This window comes from Rhopalosiphum maidis, chromosome 2 (assembly GCF_003676215.2).
Source record: "Rhopalosiphum maidis isolate BTI-1 chromosome 2, ASM367621v3, whole genome shotgun sequence".
NCBI lineage: Eukaryota > Metazoa > Arthropoda > Insecta > Hemiptera > Aphididae > Rhopalosiphum > Rhopalosiphum maidis.
In genome coordinates, this window is record NC_040878.1 from 66287083 (window position 1) to 66311483 (window position 24401).

General features: G+C 29.0%; 1 protein-coding gene across 2 annotated transcripts in view; it reads left to right on the forward strand.

The window, feature by feature from the left end:
- LOC113553389 (discoidin domain-containing receptor 2) overlaps positions 1-24401 on the forward strand; it is a 244377-nt gene that overhangs the window by 192636 nt on the left and 27340 nt on the right. For both annotated transcript variants that reach the window (XM_026956702.1, XM_026956701.1), the window contains exons 9-10: positions 6505-6660; positions 15438-15685. In XM_026956702.1, the coding sequence (XP_026812503.1) occupies positions 6505-6660; positions 15438-15685 (404 nt within the window). The remainder of the gene's footprint in view (positions 1-6504; positions 6661-15437; positions 15686-24401) is intronic.

Sequence of the window (24401 nt, forward strand, 5' to 3'; positions counted from 1 at the left end):
TTACCTGCATCATGGCGTGCATTCGCCAAACTTCCGTTTCCATTCTGTTGCTCAACACTTCGATCCATTCAAATAACGTCAGAGCTGCTACATTTATCTCCTTAACGTCAAAATATGTACTCTGCCATCGCTGTACGTACCCTCTTATCAGCCACATAGTAATTTCTGCCACTATTATTCTACGTGCGATGACGTACGACGTTTGCCATTTCCCAGTGTATATACTTATATATATATACATATTATACGCATATACGTATAATACACATACGTATACAAGGTATTATATAAATAAGATAATATACGTCAAGATAGAAGAATATTAGCTCATATACTCACAGTTTATTGAGTTTCAAAAAATAATAACTGTGTAAATAGTTCTTCTCGATGAGTCACCTGTTTATAATATTATAGTAGCTTATAATTGTGATTTTCAAATTTTCTGAGTTGACTATTATATAGTTATGCGATTTGAATTTGATATTTTATTATGTATATAAATTATTCTGATTTTACTGATCCTATTCTGAAATATTTTAAAAATAATATATAAATATTGAATGACTGTATATAATATATATTTTAAAATATACATAATATACCATATAACAGGCGTCAGGCATCATTTCTATTACTTATACAATTAATAAGTTATTATACCAAATTATTAAGTTTTCAATGTTTAATATTAAAATATATTTTGGATGATGAATCACCAAGTCTGACATCCACGCCAGACCAAGCAAAAAAAAAAAATATAATTATATAATACTAAAAAAAATAGCTTATGAAAAATAACAAAACATAAATTATTTTTTCTTTCACGTTATATAATAATATACAGATAACCTAATTAATTTACCTATACTAATCTATTAATCTACAAGACGTTAAAATAATTATTACAAATTATGTATTTTTTTTTATTAAAATAGTTTTCGATTTAAATAAACTTGAATCAAATAGTATCGTGCCATTTTTAAGATAACCTTCGTTGTAACTCAAGTAAATAACTAAAAATAGGCTAAATTAATATAGAATACAGTTGTACAATGATCAACTAATGGTGGAAATTAAAATTAGAGTAACTCATTAAATTCACACAAACTGGTTAGCTTTTCCAACTTTTATATTGTAAATAAATAGTAGATTAATACTATTCTACAGCCGACTACACCATTGACACGAATTCGCCAAGAGACAAAGTTTGGGGAAGTACCTATACTTATATCCAAAATATGCCAGATTTTCTCCAAAGAATTAGTTAAATTTTAAGTGTGTGTGATATAAGTATATAATACTACATTGAATGGAAAGGTTTTAGAGTTTATTAGCACAACGTGTTTGTCGAGTTATTTTTATTCTTAGGTTTTTGCTGCTCCCGGTTTGTCGCAAATAAATTACGTTCAAGAATTTCATTTCCCGTCCACATTGTCCCTCAGGACCCGATTTTCCCTTACCCCGGACTGTACGTCACCAGCTCCAAGTCGTTTTAACACGGCGTATATACGTTCTAACACACACACAAGTATATATATATAGAATGTACCTTCCAGCGTGCGTGATGTTATAAAGTTTTTTTATATATATATATTTTTACAATAGAAAACTCATTCATGAGGAAGACACTTTAGATTTAATCGAATCTGACCTGATCGTTTATCCTATACAATAATAATAATAATAACGGTAGCTCGTCGAATTCTAATTATCGATAAGTATCAGCTCGTCTGATGGTTTGCTCTAGCCCTCAAGCAACGTTTATTATATACATCGCAAACGGGGTCGAAAACCGAACGCGTTTGATGTTAACTAATAATGACGTACCCCAATTTTCGTCGTCATACGTACTATATATTATAATATAAGGTTAATGTTATTGTGTCATACTGTCATGGCGTCAAATTTATTTATTATAAACCAATCGCTTTTGTATTATCGTGAAGAACTGCGTGCATAATAATGTAATGCTTATAAATAAAATATAGAGGTGTTCGATATATTCTCATTCACGTGAAAAATAATAATTATCGTTCGCAACACGAAAACAAAATGACAAAACAAATTCCCAGAGGAGAGATTAAAAATGTCATCATAATTATTTTGACTTTTACGCCTATACGTCTACAGTTATACTCAGATTAATTTGATTTGTTAAAACAAAGAGAAAGAATAATTGTAATTAATTCCAAAAAGATTAATTTGAATTTCAGACGTTCAAATGTCGACTCGGTCGTGTAATTGTTTAAGTACTCTAAAGTAGCTGGTAACGGAATTATCATATATCCAACTCGAAAATCGAATTACTACGCACCAGATCCTTCTGATACGATTATATACAATGTTTATGTTGAATCAATGGTACGATATTATATTATAACCCATACCTACTACGCATATGTCGTTATCAATAATAAAATAAAATGTAACGCATAATGTTAAATATAGTGATGTGATTTTCAATAGACAATCGCCAATATTTCCATACAAACCAAAATAAAATACAATCACACAACGCTTACTGTATAAACAATGTTATAATAATATTATATTATATAGAAAATATAACCACGTTGTTCTGTTATGTCACAAGGTAAGATTTAATACATAATGCCTATTATATTAATATTTAATGTATAGTTATATTATCGTCACTTGTCTATAGTCACGATATTAAATCGCGAATATTTATATATTGCTTTCTTCTCTGGGGCATGACGTGGGTTTTATTACATTTGATTTCCAGGAAGTGGAAATAATAATTCTCAGCGACGAAATCCGTATCAAAGGATAGAGGACCCTTCCCGTGGAGGGTGCTTTTATTGGCCGGAAAGATGTAATCATAAAGTCAAATTCTTGTTAAAGGGCAAAAAAAACATCCCTTCGTCCTTTACCCCGGATTCGCAGTAACAGTGTGCATGTGTATGTGTATGTGTGTGCGCGTATGTATCGTCATATACACCGCGGACGCATATTATTATTTCTATCTCACCGTCACTCGTCACCCGTCACCGTGATACGCGACGCGCGGAGAAATCGAATTCCGCGCGCGCATTAAAACGGAACCGGAAAGAACTTAATTTAATAATGAACTCTATGTGCACAGCCACGACGGCCACCGGAGAAAAGAAGCTTAAAGAAATTGCTTTTTGGAACATTTTTTTCCCGCCAATTCTTACTTTTACCACTAGGGCGTGAGGCGAATGCGAATTTTTTTCCCAAAGTCAATATTCCCGTCACGTATTCATCAGTGATCCGATTTTTTCTCTCCACTATCCACGCCCAGAAATCGACACTCCAGCCGCCCCCGCTGACGACGAAGATCTTTTGTCATTAAAACCTTGCGCGTGCCCATTTGCATACTTCTAGAATAATATAATGTATACATACATAATATAGATATATAAAAGTCGCCGGTTATTCGATGCTATGGGCGTTTCTATAGGTTATGGTTAAGATTTAATAAATTTATTATTACACTTCACTCATCATTTTCCGGCCACCACCCGAGTAATCCACAACCATGCCAACAACGATAAAAAAAAAAAAACAAAACAATACCATCACGATAGATTGTACTTGGCTAAATCAAATTACCAACTGCAGCGTAGTAACAAAATTAGTTTATATTTATCTGCTAGTATCCTATTGTAGTAAAACAAAATGTCGTGATAATAATTTAATATACTTCTTTGTGATTCAATATTTTAAAGTCTATATATAAATTGATATGTTACAGAACTAAACTTTGCTTTACAATATATATTTAAGGTAAAAAAAAAAATACGTTGATTTATTGTTTAAAAATAAAAACCTAAATATTAGGTACTGATCTGTTGTACATCAGTCGTCCAGTGAATGAGTGTAATTAGTCTGTTAAATTTTAATTCAATAAAATGTATATATCATTATGTACGAAATACGATTGTGAGTTGAGGTCTGTCAGCCTATAACACTAAGTATATTTAATGATATGTTTTTGGATATTGCTTTTAAAATAATTTATGTAACTATCATGATAATAAACAGCTTAAAACTAAATGAAACATTTTTAAAATAAAATTGTGTAAAGTGAAACGTATAATATTTAATATTATATTATTATTAATATTTCAAGTCTCCACAGATATAGCTTTTAAATTGAACTAATATCGAATTTTTCGATTAAATATCTGCTGGGGCTTCTACTTAACTTCGATTTGCTCACAAAAAACAACCAAACGGTCGAATCGTGTGGCAGTGATCTAAAAATCGCCGCAAATTTATTTTTACTTAATAAAGTTGACCTTTAATTATAATAAATTGTTTATTTTATATAGCGTGTAATAGTGTTATATTATCAACTAACAGAGAAATACTAGGAGATTTTCAATAGACGTAAAACATTAGGTTATTTGCATAAAAAGTCGCTATTAAAACAATTTAAAAAGTAATTTTTGCAGCTATCCACATTGCTACAATTATCCCTTAATATTATTGTTTGTATTACAGTTGTAGAATTCTTGCATTGAATCCCAACCGATAGGTATCACAAATCTTGTAAAAATAAACGTAATATTATTTAAACTGTTTATTATGCTAAACTAGCAATGTAATGAAAAACACGAAATGCCCGTACAAAACGCTGAACAGTAATGCCATAATATAATTTAAGGGCAACGAAAATTGTTGTAAGCAAATTGTCACCAATCTAGATTAATATCTCTTTAATAAATAAATAAAAAAACAAAATGAATGAATTACGCATGAAAAATAACAATCCTGTATAGTGAGTAAACGATAAAATTTACGTCACCAAGTAATTTATATTATTTACGAGCACTATTCATGGACACATTTGAATAACTATAAAAAATAATATTATTATTGCTATTACCATGCGCAGTGTATCAGAATCGGGCGACATCTCCCGATCGATATAATAATACTATGTACACATAAGAAGAGTATGTGTTATAAAGAGTTCTTAAGAAGATGCATTATAGACATAATATAATGTCTATATATCCATACTTAGTACACATTTTCTTTTGTTTATAATTTATATTTTATATATAATATTGTATATGTATTATATATGTTTTATTCAAAAGTATTTTGATCAAGTTCCTATATCTACTTACTCAAATATTTTTACAAAAAAAACAAAAAAATATACATATACCTATTATTTTTAAATTTATTTTATTATCATGATAACCTATAAAAAAAACAATTGTATACATATAATTCTAATAAATAGTAAAAATAAACAGTTACTCCATGATACATAAAGTACTAAGTACGAATAGCGGTGAAAAAAATTTCCTGTTAATGTAAATTCAAGTTTGCAAAAAACCACACTATAATACAATATCATTATTTTTGGTGAACTTTGACAATATCAATACATATATTATATAACCTAAAGATATTTATTATTTTATTGTATATTATTATTATATTATATAAAACTGAACCTGATTCAAAACTATTAGAAAAAATATAGGCATTTTAAACAAATTCATCTGTAACATTTATAAAACCACGAAGTATGATACTATCTGGTTTTTAACACACATTTCAAGTAAATATAAATCGATCAAAATCATGTAAGCACATTAAAATTAGTAAATAAAAAATCACTGAACCTTACGAAAAACTGTTCGATGTTATCATAGCTTGAATACATAATATCACAATATTGTTTCCCCCGAAGAGTACTATACATATAGGTTATATATGAAATAATGTTATAATTCGATTTATTTTCCAAACTTAATAACAATAAAATAATAATAATAATAAAAATAAAATGTAACTTAAAAACTAATACAATAGGTAGCCAAATACCAATATTTTACTATAAAAAGCAATAAGTCATCATTTTATTTGATTTTGATCCGTATTCTTCATACTTCAGTAACGTTTGAGTACTTTTCAATTGTACTTTTCTGGTTAACGTTGTTTACACTCGAGTATTCCGTTTTATTGTACATTACATTACAAGCGTTCTACAATAATTCTTTGCGTTTGTTTATCCATGCTTATCAACTTTACCGATAGGATATTACTTGTGTTTTGGTATCGTTCGGATGTTGCACGAGAATTCACTATATTCATTTGTATACCAGGTCAACAGTCGTACGAAAGCCTCGACTAATGCCGTTGTCACAAATAATATATAATCCCAAACCCGATATTGTGTCATGAAATAATGAAAATTTCAGTAGCACCGAATATTAATTTGTTTTTCGATTTACGAATGTATAATAATATTTGACAGAATGAAACACAATAATACTTTTATGTAATAACAGATTTTATAACATATATTTTTGTAGCACTATTTGTACGTACGTATAATACGCTCTCGTTCGGGCGACACTATAACTATATTATGGTTGGTAGCCAGGCACCAGCTGACATTAAATCACCGCTCGCGTAGAAGTTTATGTGCGAAATATAATATTTTTAATTTAAACAGCGTAATATTTTAAGATATTTTGTTTGTATTTGTTTCAGTTGTAATGCCTGGAATTTGGCCTCCCGAAGAAGCGGAGGAGCCGATTTTCTTCCCGAATGACAATAGCGTCAAGTCAAACAACGGAGGCAACGAATTACAAAGGGACGAAGTTAAATCAGCCGACCATAAAGAAGAGAGAAACACACCTGTTGGAGGTATTTCTTCTTTATTTTAATTTTAATGAAAATTCTAAAATCGTACCGAAAACTTTAGATCGCTTTAATCGTGAGGCACAACACCGTATAGACAATATTAGACGTATAATTAATATAGGTATATAATTAACACAATAGCCAGAACTACATTTTGGGACATCATAGTTCTGTAGTTTATTTCACACTAAACACACAGCATAGTCAATTTTCTATTTCGTTTTATTATGTATAATACAATTATCTAGAATATAGCGTATTACGGTGTTAAGTATTACTTACTGTGCATATTACTGTGACAGAAATCGAGCGCATTTTTATATATTATAGTGCGTGTTAATGTATTACACGCGGGACAAGAGCGTATTAGCGAGAATATAATATAATAATATATTAATATGGCCGAAGAATGAGTGAAGTCACTCGTACTAGTGTGCTCCTGTGCGTTTATATAAATGTACAGGAGTCGCCATTAATTGAATTGAATTATTCAGAACATTAAGTATATAATATGCCATGGTGGCGGGCCGGGAAACTGCACATTCGGAACAGACAATGGTCATCGGATTAATGATTCGGTCTGTAGACAGGGTGTATATATATAAGCGCTATGAGCACGCGGGTAATCACACTACTATACATGTGTGTATATATAGTACGCACGGGTAAATGGCTTTCAATGAGCCGAAACAAGCCGACTAATGAAGTCGCATTTTTATTTTGTCCGAAACATTGTGTATGGTGCAATATAATGTATATTATAGTATTATGGCCGAGCGCTCAAGACGAATTAGTACGCACGCAAATTATCTCCTCGGATTTCGACAAATTTATTTATAATGCAATCGGTGACAATTTGGCGAACAATTTTCGTCAAACAAACACTAATTTATATATTATTACGATACATATAAACATAATAATATATAATATGAATTTATTCATTTTATTATCTCACTATGTTTGTCTAAGTTATTATATACCCGCACCACTTAGTATCACAATTAATATAATATTATAATATTTTTTTAATATACTCCAATACCAGTTATCTGTAATCCTGCTGCGGATTTAAAAACATTTATATTTTTGTAAACTTGTAAAACGGAAATTAATTATTTAATTTTTTAACAAATACGAAAACAATAATTTTCACTTTTTATATTTTGTTTGTGTATTTAATATAGTATTGTTAACTGCAGCTCTCCAATACAAAACCGTTTTTCAAAATTATATTACAATAACATTAATTAGATAACAAACTATATTATTAACTGAGAAAATACAATATTATGATACATACTTTAAAAATATAAAAACAATAGAGTAAAATTCAAGATGAGAGCTGCAAGTTTTCCACTATTATAACTTAAATAAAACAAAAAAATATGAATACAATATATTAATATGAATAGTTACATAAATAATTTGCTCTGTAAATACATTAAAATACTTATACACGTGCTAATTTTCCTATTTCATGTAATCGTATAATAAGTAATTGCTATTTGTGTTTTACAAAAAACACTGATTCAAAGTACGCATTCTTAATGATTCGACGGCTAGTATTAGGTATATTCACAATACAGAGTAATTCACTAGGTATGCTTACCTTTTTTTTCCTTCAATTTTGCAGTAATTTAACAATGATTTTTTGAATTTTTAAATATACTTTAAATGTTATATTTTCAAATGCTTGAGGTTTTTTATACTATTTAAAGAGTGTTTTGTGTAAATAAAAACTTTTGTTTAACAAATAAAAATCACCTTTTTTACATTAAACTATTTTATGGATAATTCTTTTAAAAAATGATTAAGTATCGAGACCAAAATTATAAAAAAGAAGGTCCTCTTTTTAAAAGTAGACATTTGCATCACCACATGACAGTCCTTAAATACTTAATACAAAAGATGTTAAAAATTTAAAAATATGTTCTTAAATATAATTAAACACTGCAAAAATCAAATTCAAATAAATGAAAAAATGGGAGTAACGATGTTTGGTGAATCAATTTGTATAATGAATACATATGTATTTATGATATTTTATAATGCACATTAAACATATTATGGCTTCAAACGCACAACTTACCTTGCTCGCAACTTTTATAAATTGCAAATTGTTTTTTAACCTTGTTAAATGTTAAGAATTAACTTAAAATTTAAAATAAATCGACATTAAATGTCAAAACAACATCTACGTTGCGAGAACTGTTTTAATTTAAATTAAATAACAAACTCAGAATTAAAATTTATGAATGTAATTGCGGCTTTGTTGATAAAAAAAAAAAAAATATATGATATAAACGCGAGTATATAATTAATTTTAACAAAATTAATTTTATTGGATTTAGGTACATTATTGTAGTTTTTAATTAAGCTGGATTAAATAAGTTTAATTGGCAAAAAAAAAAAAAAAACAATAATTGAAAGTTATTCAACTAGATTACGGGGACGGGGTTTATAAATGACTTAATGAACTCACAGACGCAAAGCATCGCCGGTTGCGATGTAAATAATATATATATCTTCGAATTATAAACTAATAACAATGACTTCACTATCTCGCGCAGTGCACGGAATACGGTCAACAGTCAAGAATTACGATAAACTTTTTTTGCAAGTGTAGTCTTAACGAAATCAAAGCAATACTACTCGTCTATGTACTTACAAAACACTATACGTATACATATTATTATACCGTTGTGCAAATAGTGTAATACACTTATCATAGCCAAGTCGAAATAGCGTATGTGCGCAGAATATTTATTAACGACGCACGCAGCAATACTATTACCGGCATTAAGTATTAACATATAAAATCGTAGGTAGGTAGGTAGGGATACGCGGCAGCGAACATATAATATTATATCGTGTACGAAATAACGCGCGCACAACGTGTAATACGTTTGGATTATACTTTCGGTAGAGACGTGTAGGAATAATGCACGGCGCCGCCGCCGGTGCCGGTGCTGTTGCTATTTGATTTGCCTTGAATTTTACACGGAAACAAAGTCGGGCCGAGACAAATGTGTAATACTGCTGAGCTGCAAAGCCGAGGCAGTGTCCGTAATTTAAATTTCAGGGTTTACTGAATTGTTATTTCACGGGTACGCGTTACTATAATATAACGGAACAACTCCTTTGGGTACTCCTCCTCGGGATCGGAGTGTAATGCGTTTTTGAAACGCTATAGTAAAATAGACGAGTTTAAGGTGGACCGTTGCGAGGGCATTATTACCGAGTCGTATGTATATACATATGATTTGGAAAACCAATTACGGCGACTCTCGGGCGATAAACCGTATTACGAAAAGAAATAAATAAATACACATAGGTACGCTTACACGCGAATTATTGTGTAAATTGTTTTCATACTTACGACTTGTATTAATTGTTAATGGAATAATTTAGATTATCGTCATCGTCGTCATCGTCGTCGGCCCATTGCGTTATATTATTACGTATAAATATATAATAATAGTAACGCCGCAGAAGTGCGTACTATAGTGTAGTAGTTGTTGTTGGTTTTCCGACGGGCCGGTCGGATAGTACGCCATTTATAGTGTCGATATACATTTGTTATCTTTATGAGCTTTTCGCATTCTTTTAATCAATAAATATATGAAAACGTTATACACACCCCCCCCCCCACCCACCATTCGATATATTTAATGTTTATAGCTTTTAATACTTTTAAAACTTTTATCGGTCGTAATTTTTGCATATTATACTACTTCGTGTCGGTGAATATACGCGTTTTCGTGACCCCAATAACGGATATAATAATATTATAATCCCACGCCATATATACAATATATACATATATATATATAAACATTATCAGTGATAATATAAATAAATATATATATATATATATGTGCGTGGTGTGTTTGTGTGCGTGTTTGTGTGTGTGTGTGTGTGTGTGTGTAATAATATGTGTATTGTGAATATATAGCATATAGGTAGTATAAGGTACGGATGAAAACTATCGAACCATCTTTTCGCTATATAACATCTCGGCCACCGCCACTGTGCATTTAATATGATATTTTATTTAACGTATATTATAGTGTTTTGTGTACATAAACTTTTTTTATAATTTAAACCGTTCACTTAAATTCATTTCGCTTTACCGGTTTTAAACGAATTTAAATTATTTTGGATGATTTAAATAAAATGTATACACGTCGTACAGATATACCATAAAAACTATTTAAATGATTAATTCGTTTTTCTCAGCCCCTGCCAACCGATATTAACACAAACAAATTCGAAACGAACTAATCTGTACAATACGCAATTCGTAATAGTTTTAATACGCGTGAAATCTATTTTAAAAATCGTAATACATTTTATATTTAATAAACATTAATATGTACCATCGGAAAATTAATTATATTATTGAAATTGTGTATATCCGTATACATTTGTTGGTTTAAGCGAAAAAATTATCCATGCAAAATGAGAAAGGAAAAAAACTTAATGTACGGGAATATTATTCAACGAGAGAGATTCCCTGATATTTTATGCTCAAGAAAACCATATAAAATATTTATAACGTGTACCAGGGCACATCTAAATATTATGCAACTAAACGAAAGATAGTATTCGCCGTGTTTCCATCTTCCGGTTTCGTCCTAAACAAGCAGGCTATAAAAATGTTAATGAAGACTTATACAGCACCAATTCATAGTAAATGAAGATATATTGTGTTGTACCTATGCAATATACACACACGTTTTATTCATAGAAACATAAGTATATTTTATTTTCACCTACGTAAGTATATCGCATAGAACGTATTATAATATTATATGCACCGCATTGTATTCAACATAATATAAGACAGTTTTATTGTATACCAACAACTTTGTAATTTTATTGGTACATGTAAAATTATCATGTATTAATGGTAAAAACTGTATGGCTCTAGATGGCATTTTTATTTTATTTTTACCTTTGTTGTTGTTTTTGTCTACAATAATAATGACAGTAAATCGATACGACTATCGCCCTTCATATTTGTTAAGTTCAAAATATACTATCTTAAATTATAAAATATTAATAAGTCATAGTAAATAAGTTACAACAATACAGAAATTTCACATTTAATTCATGTTTTGCGCGAACTAACGTAAATATGCTTACTATATTATATACATAATATACACAACTTAAATTTCAAGTTTTATCATGCTGTTTTATATTTTTTTTTGTGATTTAAATTAACATAATTCGCAAAAAAAAATATTTTTTTTTTTTTTTTGTGAGCCGCTCGATTTTTTCTATAAACTCTAACGATGTAAAAATAATAATAATAAATAAGCTGAATAATAATCAGCGTTTGAAACTTACGTCCCTGTTAGAGAATCAAAAAATGGCGTTTTACGTTAGCACACGATATTCGCATGCCAACCAAAAGCGCTGATTTTCTTTTTTTACAGAATCTCCGGATCATTTATTTAAAGGATCTGCAATAATTTAGCAGATTCATGTGCCGGCAGCTTATCCTTTAGGGTCGCTAGAGATGCTAAACCAACCCCCCCATGCCCAATGTACCCCCTTTTACACTCTTATTGGACAGTTCACCTGGTTGACATTTCGAAACGTTATAGCTGTATTTACGGTTTAAAACGACTTTTATTTTAAACGTTTATCTCTATCTCTTCTTTTATATTATAATATATTTCACTTCTCTATATTCTCCTCTATTGCCAAACAGACACACATAAACATATATATTGTTTCCTCTCACATACTGTTTATAGTCAAACGTCACCATGCCACTCTCAGAATATTTTCGTATAATATATTAATATATACATGCGTCTCGCATATTATTACGTATGCACACGCAAATAGTACAAATTCCCAATCATAACTAAATAGAATTTTCAATCTGTTGCAAAGTTACTACGTGACATATTATTATGTATCTCTTATAAAAAAAAGTTTTGTTTTTATTTTTATATCAATATGTTATTATGAATTCAGGTAGTTATGTTTTGTTTTTAAAACTTTTAGAAAGTATGCTCTATTGCGTTTTATTTAAACATACAATTATATAAGTTAGTAGAACTCAATTGATTGAGATTTTACGTAAAAAATAATTCGTCGAATCAGTGTGCTAACTACGGCACCGACGGTATAATATTTACGGCAGAAATACAATTTTGGTGCGTGACGATAAATATAACACTTCATTAAAATTATAATAATCATATTTTCAAATAAATATTAAACATCGTCAAAATATTTAAATGTGATAAATATAATACTTCGTTAAAAGCATAATGTAATTAAATTCTCAAGTAAATATTTAAAATGGTATTTTTTTTTTTGTTTTTGCTATGGTAACGTATAATTATATATTAATATTATTCATCAGTTACTAGGGAAAACCTATATCTATTAAAAAATTTAATTGGCTGGGTTACAGAATTATATTATGCATCAGTTGATAAGCGCAATTAAGGTAGGTATCTATAAAGCTAAATCAAACTTAATAACATTAATTCTATTTTTGGTATTGTCAGAAAAAAATCAATTGCATTTTCGCAAAGAACTGTTGTATCCCACTTAAAAACAATTATATGTTAATAATTGAATTCTAAAATAAATATTAAACGCTGTCAATGTAATTTTATACTATTAATTATAGTATAACTATTTTAAAGCAAATCTTTTTACAGTTGAATAAAAAATAAAAATCTAACTTAAACTTGAAACTGAAAATTAACAACTATATCCATCGTGAATAATCTTGAAAATGTATTTATTAAAAATTTTACAGTCAAATGACCAATATAGGAGATTAATAAACATGAGATAATAATAAATACTTATACGTTTATATTATTGTATTTACAAACGTGCTTATACTATAAAATGCAATAGAAATAAAATATATATGATTAATTGAAAGCAAATAAATTTGATCAAAATGTATGGATTTCCATTGGAAACTCTTAACAATAGGTTAAAAAGATAATTATAAATATAGTGGAAGATATATCTACAGGAAATAAAAAAGCAGTATTTATAGTTGATTGCGTAGGGACTTCTGAAGATATAGCTTCGGAAAGTAGTCTAGGGGAATGAATAAAATTAGATAACAGTTTTGAAAGGAACTGACTGTAAATAATTACAACGTGGCAATTCACGAGACTAGAAAAACTCAGCACTTGGTTTACTGGTGTGTAGTCATGACGTGAGCTTGAAATACTCAGAATGAAAGAAGTACTACATAAAAAACATTCTCTGGATGCGTTTATTCATATGATGGTCAAAAAGGTATATGTAGATTTCAAAAACTACAGAACTATACTCCAGAATAAGTCTGACGAGCAAACAGTAGAGGATTTTAAAATAAGTAGTTAGCTTAAATTATTTTATGAGGCCGAAATGTTGAAGTTAAATTTAATTCGAATCACGGAATCTTTATATTTTATTTTATTTTAGGTAATACTATTCCAGAAAGTAACTGTTCAACTTTAGAAAGGTTTATATAGGTATTACTTCCTTCTTTAAACGCGTTCATAAAAATCTAATTAGATGGATGAGCTGAATTTAATAATGCATTGAAGCAATTGCGCCAGCAACCCACTGCATTATTTGTGTGTAATATATTTTTCAACTAAAAAATAACAACTCCATTTTATAACAGGAATTCGTGGGAGTGTCTTTCGTCCTCTTCTTTTAACGTGACTAACGTGAGTAGTTATATACATCTGGATTGAATTAGTTTTTTTCAAAAACAATATATTTATTTTTAATTATTAAAATAGTATATATTTATATCATATCATATTATTGTTATTAACTTTTGAATAAACACCGACTTATATTTAGTTATTATTCAAAATTACTAAATATGTATGAATTGCCAGTAAATTATAGTTATCTGTACTTACTAATTACCACTAACAACCAAATTTCACTGGTCTTGGACGTAATTGATTAAATAAATATTTAAATAGTTACCTGAAGTCTTGCTCCCAAAAACAAACGCCCACATCATTTTCCATTATATACATTTTGAAAGAGTATTGGTATTTTAGATTATTAATACAAGAAAACTGTTAAGACGTATCATACAGTTACATCGATCAACTCGAGGGTAAAATGTATTGTATATTAATATTATTAATAATAATCCAAACCCTTATTCCGGGAACATATAGGTAAATCAGTTTAGAACGTATTAAACAAATCCTAGATCCTAGGTAGTGTATTTTATAATATGTCCAAGAATTGATTTCAAAAGTTTTTGTTATTACGATATAACTACGTTCCGAGTAAAGTACCAATAAAGTACCTCTATAAGAGATATTGATTATATCTAAATATTTAGATTTTTAAATGAAATAGATTTGTTTTTACTCAAATATTACTTTTTATACATTTTATTTTATTATACATTTTCATTCCGCGTCTCGACCTACGGGTCACGGGACTACTATGCTGTGGTTATTTATTATTTATAAATATCCTATACCTACGCAATACTATGTAGGTATATCATATTATTATTATTATTACATATTTATATTTGTATACTTGCAGCTTATCATCTCTGCACGGAAAACAGTATTACAACTCGATAATTCATTGTGCTTTACAATCGCTTATTTATTATCGAGATTGCACATAAATAATATAAAGTTACGTTATAACGTCATGTATAATTGTCTGTGCGTTCGGCGTACAGGTTAGGTTTTATGATATTTAAATTAATTTTTTCTTATTTCCCGCTACATTATTATTGTTTTGTCTAGGTTTGCCTCAGCACACCAAAAACCGGGACAATGGCGTGATTGGCAGTGGCGGCAGTGGCGGCCACCGTCTGATAAGTCTACTAGTGGGTGCACTATCCGCGGCCACCGTACTGGCCGGTGCGTCAGTGGCGTTCGTGATGGTCCGCCGACGTCGGCTAATCCAGCAAGTATCCCGCCAGAGTAGAAGCTCGTCGTTCCAAGACTGCGCGGATGACAAACCACATCTGCCACCGGCCATACACCTGACGGTAAGTGCCAAACGTCACATCGTGACGTTCAACAGACGATTAATTTTAAAAAAAACATACTGCTGACCCGGTAAAGTTTACCATCGTAAGAGTTATCTGATTTTAAAATTCGGCAGAGTTTACCATTACTTCTCTACCGCCATTAACGAATGTGAATATTATCTTAGATTATTCTCAGATGTCTCCGGTGAAATTAAAAGGTTTAAACGTCCGAAAACGTCACGATGGTGTTTTCCACCGGGCTCGTGCACGAGAACGTAAACGGACACGCTCAAACGATAAATTATACACCTATTGGAAAAAAAAACAAATAAATAAGTAGGTTAGGCACTTGTCGAAATAAATTATTTCAAACACTTAGGAGCTCGCGACACGTACATTGTTTCTCTAACACTGTAGCAAGGGCGTATGCACGTGAAACCGTTTTATGCGCAAATAATGTTGAAATAATCCGTGTTTGTGGTTACACAGCTGAGTTTTACACACCCCGAAATAGATAGAGGGTAATTGTTATGATTAAATTATTTTTAATGCGATAAAATATATTAAAATAAAACCTTTTATTGTACGGATCGAAATTTAATTATTAGTAGGGACGTATATAATAAAATGGCGTATAGATAATAATATTTTTATGGCATGTAATGATGGTCGACTGAACCAACTCTTTGTCCGATTATATGAAATAATAAATCGACAGCCATGAAACCTATTTGATTCGATTGTTAATATTTAAAACTAATAAATATATTCAAACAATAGAATTAAACAAAATGATATTCCAGGGCAAATGAAAACAGTTGAGTAAACCGTGTTAACCCATTAGCCAATTTCTAATGGAACTTACTTACGATTTAGAAATTTTAGAAATTCTTCGTACCGAAGTCCTGAGATTCCATACCTGACATTTCTTATTATTTACCTATCTGCACAATACCTATACTATATAATTGACCACAATAATAGAAATGCAAATACAGATATGACATGATAAAATTAGACAACGTTTGCAATAACTCTAGTCGACGACAATCGAACGGTTGACGCGGATACAAAAGTGTACAGTACGTATACCAACACAAATACCTCTGGATAAAGACTTGGAAAAAGGTGAAAATAATATAACACTTTGCGTGCGGACCGCTATACATCCGCCGTATTGCAATGCACGTAAACGTTACGTCCGTGCTTATCCGAGGCGATATTTCGTCGCGGTGTTATCAACCGGCTTATATTCTACCTTATGTCCGAGACGTTCTAGCAAACGGTCGAGCCCAGCTGGCCCAGTCCCAACGATCTAATAACAAATACTCTTCCGCAGGCCGCCGACCGGGGCGGAAACGTGACTCGCGCACAGCAGTCGGCACACCTTATATAAGGCCCTGTACACGACAGCGGTGGCGGTGGTGGACGAACGCAGTGGCGTAAAGTAATTAGGGTAGGTACCTGGCCGTCGACGTTTTCCCGGGGGTATCGTCGCGGCGCATATAGTAGACCCACCACCGCCTTCCGGTGTCAGTGGCGGTGGCGTCGGTCTCCGGCTTTGGTTACTCGTTACCTCGCCTACGTATCGAATGGCCCGATCTCATTATATATACGCGGAGTGCCCGCCACTGAGAGCCGGCCGAAAGTCCCTGCAGGGATATCGCGGGGTGAAATATCGCCGTGGCGTTTTCCTATAAATTATGCGCTGGCGGTCGTAGCACCAACGAGCGCCAAAAGTCCGCGATGTCGCGTATCCTTATTATGCGCGTAGGTACAGGTGACTTTGTCGTTGTTCTACGTCGGCGCCTTTCGAAGCGCTTCGTGCCGTTATATCGTATAGTACGACTACACCCATTTGACATGTACAATATAATAGTGTTATGGTCTTACGGCGAAATATTTCAAAATACCAAACGTCCAAACATCCAATATAAACAAAACCGCAAAACACGATATAAAAATAATAATATGACGTATAATGTTTTTATTGTTTTTTTATTTTTTTTTTTTTTTATCGAGTTTGTTTTGTACATACATAAAGTTTATTACAACCGTTCTATGAACGTAAACTACATTAGCATTGTAGGTATTAGGTTATTACTTATTTTTAATATGTACCATCATATTGTTGTAATTTTTGCCTGTTATTGTATTCATAAAAACTAAATAATACATAGCAGTGTTTGTGCTCATATATAAAGTAATATTGTATTGATGTAGATTATATATTATAAAGAGTAGTCTATATTAGGAAAGAGTGTCCGCCAACATCGTATTGTATCCAGTGGTTTTACTAAATATTAGATTTAACGGGCTGGTCCGTCTTGTACATCATAATAAATTATATCCGTCCATTCACGTTGAGTGGTTTAATTACGCACATAGGCTAGGTTTAATTAATTATAATATGACAAACGCATAGATAGTTGACTCAGCGAGAATGACAGACGGATATAGCAATCCAATGAAAGCTGGTCACCGTCGAGGTACACGGTGAACAGAGTTACCTCCGTTACCTACTAGTTATTACTAGTTACCTAGCTATAAGGTATATTTACAATATTATGTACTTAGGCATTGTCAGGTACAAAATACATCTGTTTTCTTGACCAAACCTAAATAATATAAACAAACACAAATATTGATTTGTATCCATAAAATAATATTTACCAGTCGTTTTCCGTTTGTTTTATGCAAACTCCTAATCGCGCTATTAAATATTTCGTAGTGTTCCAATATCTAAATTATGCATAGTAAAAAGGGTGCGCAGTAATAATTATAACGAATAGAATAAATTATAAATATAGGTGGCCTCGTGCGTATTATTGGATCTGTGTAAAATACAATAATACAAATAATATTTTGACTACTTTTAACTATTTTGTTTGTTATTAATAGGTATTTATCGTAGTAACAATCTTATGAATTTTAATATTTTTTAAGTAATTAAAAAAAATTATATAGGTATATATTATTTATACTCATATAATTGCAAGTGTTCAAAATTTTTTTTATTAACTGCAAGCACTATATTATTTTAGTTAAAAATTATTATTAATAATAATATTTGTTTCTTTATTTTTTTTTATTTTGAAAATACTAATTTATAAAAAAAAATAGCTATACCTATTTACAATTCTTTGTCATTCATTTAAATAATTTATAAAAAGATAAAATATATATGTTTATAATGTGTACATAATAAATTCGGCTATTCAATATAATAAAATTAGATAAAAAAAAAAAGTATAAGGCAAATGTAAATTACAAAAATTGTCTACTTTGAAAATGAGCAAAAGCGGTTTCTAAGTCTGACTCAAGAAACTGTGGTTTAAGGTTTACTTTTTAAATAATATCACACTATGTTGTCATTCTTAATATTTTTTTAATAATAATAAACTTAATAAATATTAATATTATATTTTAAAATTGTATATCTATTGAACATCGGTTCACGAGTTTCTTGGTAAACAATTTATTATTATTGTAACATGAGAATATGTATTTATATATCGTAATATGTATAGGTAAAAAACCAAGTAAATGTAACTAATAACTATAGTTACGACGATAAATTCATAAATTTAAAATAGTGTGAAAAGCGTTGCAAATGTTTATACCACAATGATTAAAATATCATAATTATATTATCCAATTAGATGCTATTATTTTTTAAAAACGCTATTGCTAGATTAAAATAATTATAATAAAAATATAAGTCTTCACAATGAATTTTCTATGTTAGTAGTAATATATTCTGGCAAAAAAGTGGGGCATGTTTATTTAATCTTTAATGAAAGGTTATTATTTTTTTTATGTATATATTTAAGGAAAAGGGGATGATAAATGTGTCGCTCACCAAAAACAAAAACCACACTACAAGTTGTCAAGGACCTGTATAATATATTTTATATTTAACTGACAAGCATAAAGGCCAATATAATATAGTAAAGTACTAAAATAACAAGCGAAAATTATTTAATAAACATTAATAACTAATTCAGCAATAAGATTAAGGTAAATGGAAGTATAAATTAAAAACAGAATAAATAGAGCAAATAAAAATATATACCAGTAAGTTCGTAGACAAGCAGGCATATAATTCTGTCGATAGGGTTATTTTATACGTAATTTGTTGTATGAATTGGTAATGAAAGGATTTTTCAAGGATCGCGTGCATTAGGAGCAAACTTTAAAATTTAATTTGTTGATATATCCGTTTATCAGCCTACGCAGGAATTTTAAATTAGACTCATTCCACTCTTATATCCACGAAAGGGACCACTCAGTACCTGTGTTTAACTATACAATATGTAATACTATACTATATTGATGAAGTTCACGATATGTGGATAAAAATATAATTCGCTTACAATGCTCATTGACAAATAACATTTGTGTTACTAAACTAGCTATTGAATACAATGGTACAGCATACAAAATGGGTAATATAATATATTATTATCCGGCATTATACGTTAACAATTAATTCAACTGTATTTTAAATTATTTGTTTTATTGTATTATGCACATTAATATAATAATAATACTATACCTTTATTATAAAATATTATACTATGTGAAGTATCATAATAAGTAATGAAACAAAATATAAGTAGGCATACTGTTTTTTTACTAAATTTTTATTTATTTTTGAACTAATATAATATTTAGATATGACACGTAACTATGCTAATTATCCCTCAAAGTGGAAAGTAAATAACGAATAATGTATATGAACTATAAAATATGTCAAATTATTATGTGATTGCTAACATTTCGTTCACAAAACTCTAAAACTATACTACATAAATGTCTAAAAGTTATAAACATCATAAACAATTTAAAACACCTGATGACCTGAATACACATAATGGGTCATTGTTTTAACATGACATTAACTTTAAGTCTTGAAATCAAACGCATTATTCATGACACGAAATTAATGAAATCCATTATCAACATAGAATTATTCAAATGCGAATAATAAATAATATGCTCTGGTATACTTTGTATTCAGTCAACCCAATCGTTGATACATTAAACATTTTATGAACAACTTTTAAAACTTCCATATCACGATAAAATATAGTTTATCACTATTTGTCAATAAAGTAGTAAAATACAATCATTTAGAAATAACATATTTTTTATAAGACACACAAATCAGTAAATCACCGTTGTACAAACACTTATTTTTATCAATAATTATACTTCTTTAAATAAATATATATATAATATATAACAGACAAACACATGTATACATAAATATATTATAATTAAATATGTGTTATTCGCTAATTTAAGTCACATCAAAAAGCTATACAGCCGACTTACACGATATCAAGATAAGTGGTTGTATACCAACACGGGATGGGAATATTTTACAGAATATAATAACTGATAACAGATTTAAAGTACTTAGAGAGTTTCCATTATTTATATAAAACTTATACCTAGTCAATAATTATTTAAATTAAGGAACATGGTAATTGGTAATAATGTTTGCTTGATAATATATGATATGCAAATATGATAAAAAAAATAGCTATGGAAAGTTATAGTAGTATTTATATTAAAATCAATTTATTATTAATATACATGTTTTAATCTACTTTATACTTCATAATAATATTATATACTAATAGAAAGTAAAAAAAAAAAAAAAATCATTTAATACTTGAGTAGAAAAATTTTTGACGAATAATTTATTGAAAAAAAGCGCAATAGTCCGAGACTTTGAATTATTAATGTTTTCTAAAAACCCATTAATACATCGTAGATAACGACAACCTTTATCAACAATGAACTTTTAAGTAGGTATATTGGCGCATTTAATTTACACTGACCAAACTACTGTAGACACACACCTATAACTTACATACGATTATACTATTATTTATATACGTATCTATAATGTAGATTATTTTATACGTCTACAGTTGTGTACTTAGTTGCCAAGATAGATATTATTACAGTACAATGTGAAGCTTATACAAATGGTTTTAGTACACTAAGTAGTAAATGGACAAAATGATTGGGTTATTAATTTGCACAGTAGGTATCTGGTTAATTCGAAATTTTATTATAACATAGCTGGTATTAAAATATCATAAACTGCAATTGGTATGTATAATTAGAAATAATGGACCATTTTATAAGCGTCAATATCGTAGTCAAAGATCTGCTTCTTTATTATTATCTTATTTGCACCACTATTTTGTGAAATATAATTATTTTAAACATTGTTAAATTTAAAAACTTGATAAATTATCTAAATTAGTTTATAATATAATAATATAATCGTACGAAGTTAGTCAAATTCAAGTTAAGCTTTTAACATATCGAACAACTCTCTTATATAATATGAACCTTCTGAAGAATGAAACGTAAATACGGTTTGTAATTAATGATAATATCATAAACTTGATTAAACACAGGTTGATGATCAGGTATGCTCACTCCCACTTCTTCCACTTTAATGATAAATGTATTTAAATTCTAATTTTTATATTTTTTTATTTAAAGACCATATATTTTAGTACATATATATTTTATGCTATTTAAAGAGAGTCCTTTTAAGATGCAAACTTCTTATTTATTAAACTACATTAACCTTTTTTTTTGCTTAAATTATTTTAACACTGTTTTTTTTTTTTTTTTTAATGCCGATGAATATAATTCAAAATTTGAAACTTTTTTAATACATATTTTATTAAATGTATTCATGGTAGCTACGGCTATTATAGAGAAAAAAAAATACCATATTAGGTTAAAATATTAAGATATATAAATGTATAAATTACATTAAAATTTTATAATTGATTCCTTTATGGTACACTTTGGAGAGATTGAGATATTTTAAAAGATTAATTGTAGCAGTTCGATCTGGACATAATATAACTTAGGGGTGAATAGAAAAAATATTGTCTTCTCGATCTTTCTAGAAATTACGACATTAAATTAAATTGTATGTATTATTAAGGAGTAAAAAAAATAATAATCCACTATAATAGGTTTAAAGATTTGATTGCTAAACTATCTTGATATGAAAATTATAGTAGTAAATATAATATAATACTATAATATTATAGTATAACATATAGTAGGTATGTTTATTTTATACTGTTATTATTAATTATTTTATGTTATTTAAGACCATATATTAGGGATTATTATTCTTGAGACAGAAGTTAATAAGTAATAACTAAGAAACAATCGTTTTAATTTAAATTTAGATATAGATATAATAGATACGTCATACATTATTTAAAAAACCTCATATTTTTGTTGAAATACAGATAAATGGTGGTTAGTAGATTTGTTGGTGGTTCTTATTTAAAATAAAATTTATAATACCATAGAACACTTCTTAAAAATAGTGTGAAAAAAATCTGATTATCATTTGATGATAAATGAGGGTATCATACTTGGTAAAATACACTGTTACATATTATATACATACGTATATCTATTGAATAATTTTGAATTTTAAAACCTTACCTACATAATTAAATTATTATAAAATTTACGAAATTATTTATTACGTTTACTTTTATTAGCCTTTGTGAAACATTATGAGAATTCAGAGTATTTAAGTTATGATAAATAAAAATAACATCACATTAAACAGTTCAAATATGCCAAAAATTAGCCCGAAAAGTTTAAATAATTCGAAATCAAAAATTAAAAATTAAAATGAGTAGAAAATTACTTATACATTTTTTCGATCTTAGTATAAATATCTTATATTATTTAATACATTTCTAAGATTTTAAAATGTTTTTTTATAATTATTTATGAATCAACAATCATACATATATAGCAGTTCTTGGAAACGGTAGTTCTTATAGTTTGTTATAATACATAAATATGCTTATAACGGATATTAGCTTTTGATCAAGGTTTGTGATTGTCCATTTCTTATAGATCATATTATATGTTCACCGACTAAATTCTCATGTCTAAAATAGTATATATCATACGATAGCAACGATAGCACAGATTAATTGTCACTATAGATACACAACTCCAATACAATTATGTAACGATCATTGTTTTAATTTGAAATCGGCTCACTAGTAGTGCATTGAGGCAGGAGATGAATTGATACTTATTTCCCACCTATTCCTACCACATCGCAACACTACTGAGTCAAATCCAAATTAGAATTATAAGCGATAAATTATTGCATTGTCGTTGCCTATCTGAAGTATATTAAATCAATGTTAATATCTATTATGTATAAAATTCTTTATCCGAATAGTATCGAATTTACCCAAAATCTAGGATTACTGCACAACCCTTCACATACGAATGATTAACTACTATGCGTAATATGTTGCCTTTGGTGGTCTCCTGTAATATAATTATAAATATATAGCTTTTAGCTTAGTGAAATATTATGTTGTATCACCGTAACCACTGTGTCGGAACCACAAACGATCTAAATTGTTGAAATGTCCTATTATAATAGTAGGTATCAGGTATATTATAAATTATAATTTAAATTAAATATAAGTATAAAACAATACAATGCAACAATTCGAGACGTGTCATAACTATTATATTTACGACTATGCAGACGTATTATGAATAGCAGCCCACTATAAAGTAATTATTTTATCGCAAAACAGTGATTTTAATGATAAATTTTTGCGTTATATTATTAATAAGTATTTAAATTGAATATTAGTAGAGTGCAGTGTGGTATGCAGCAATTCCGAAAAAA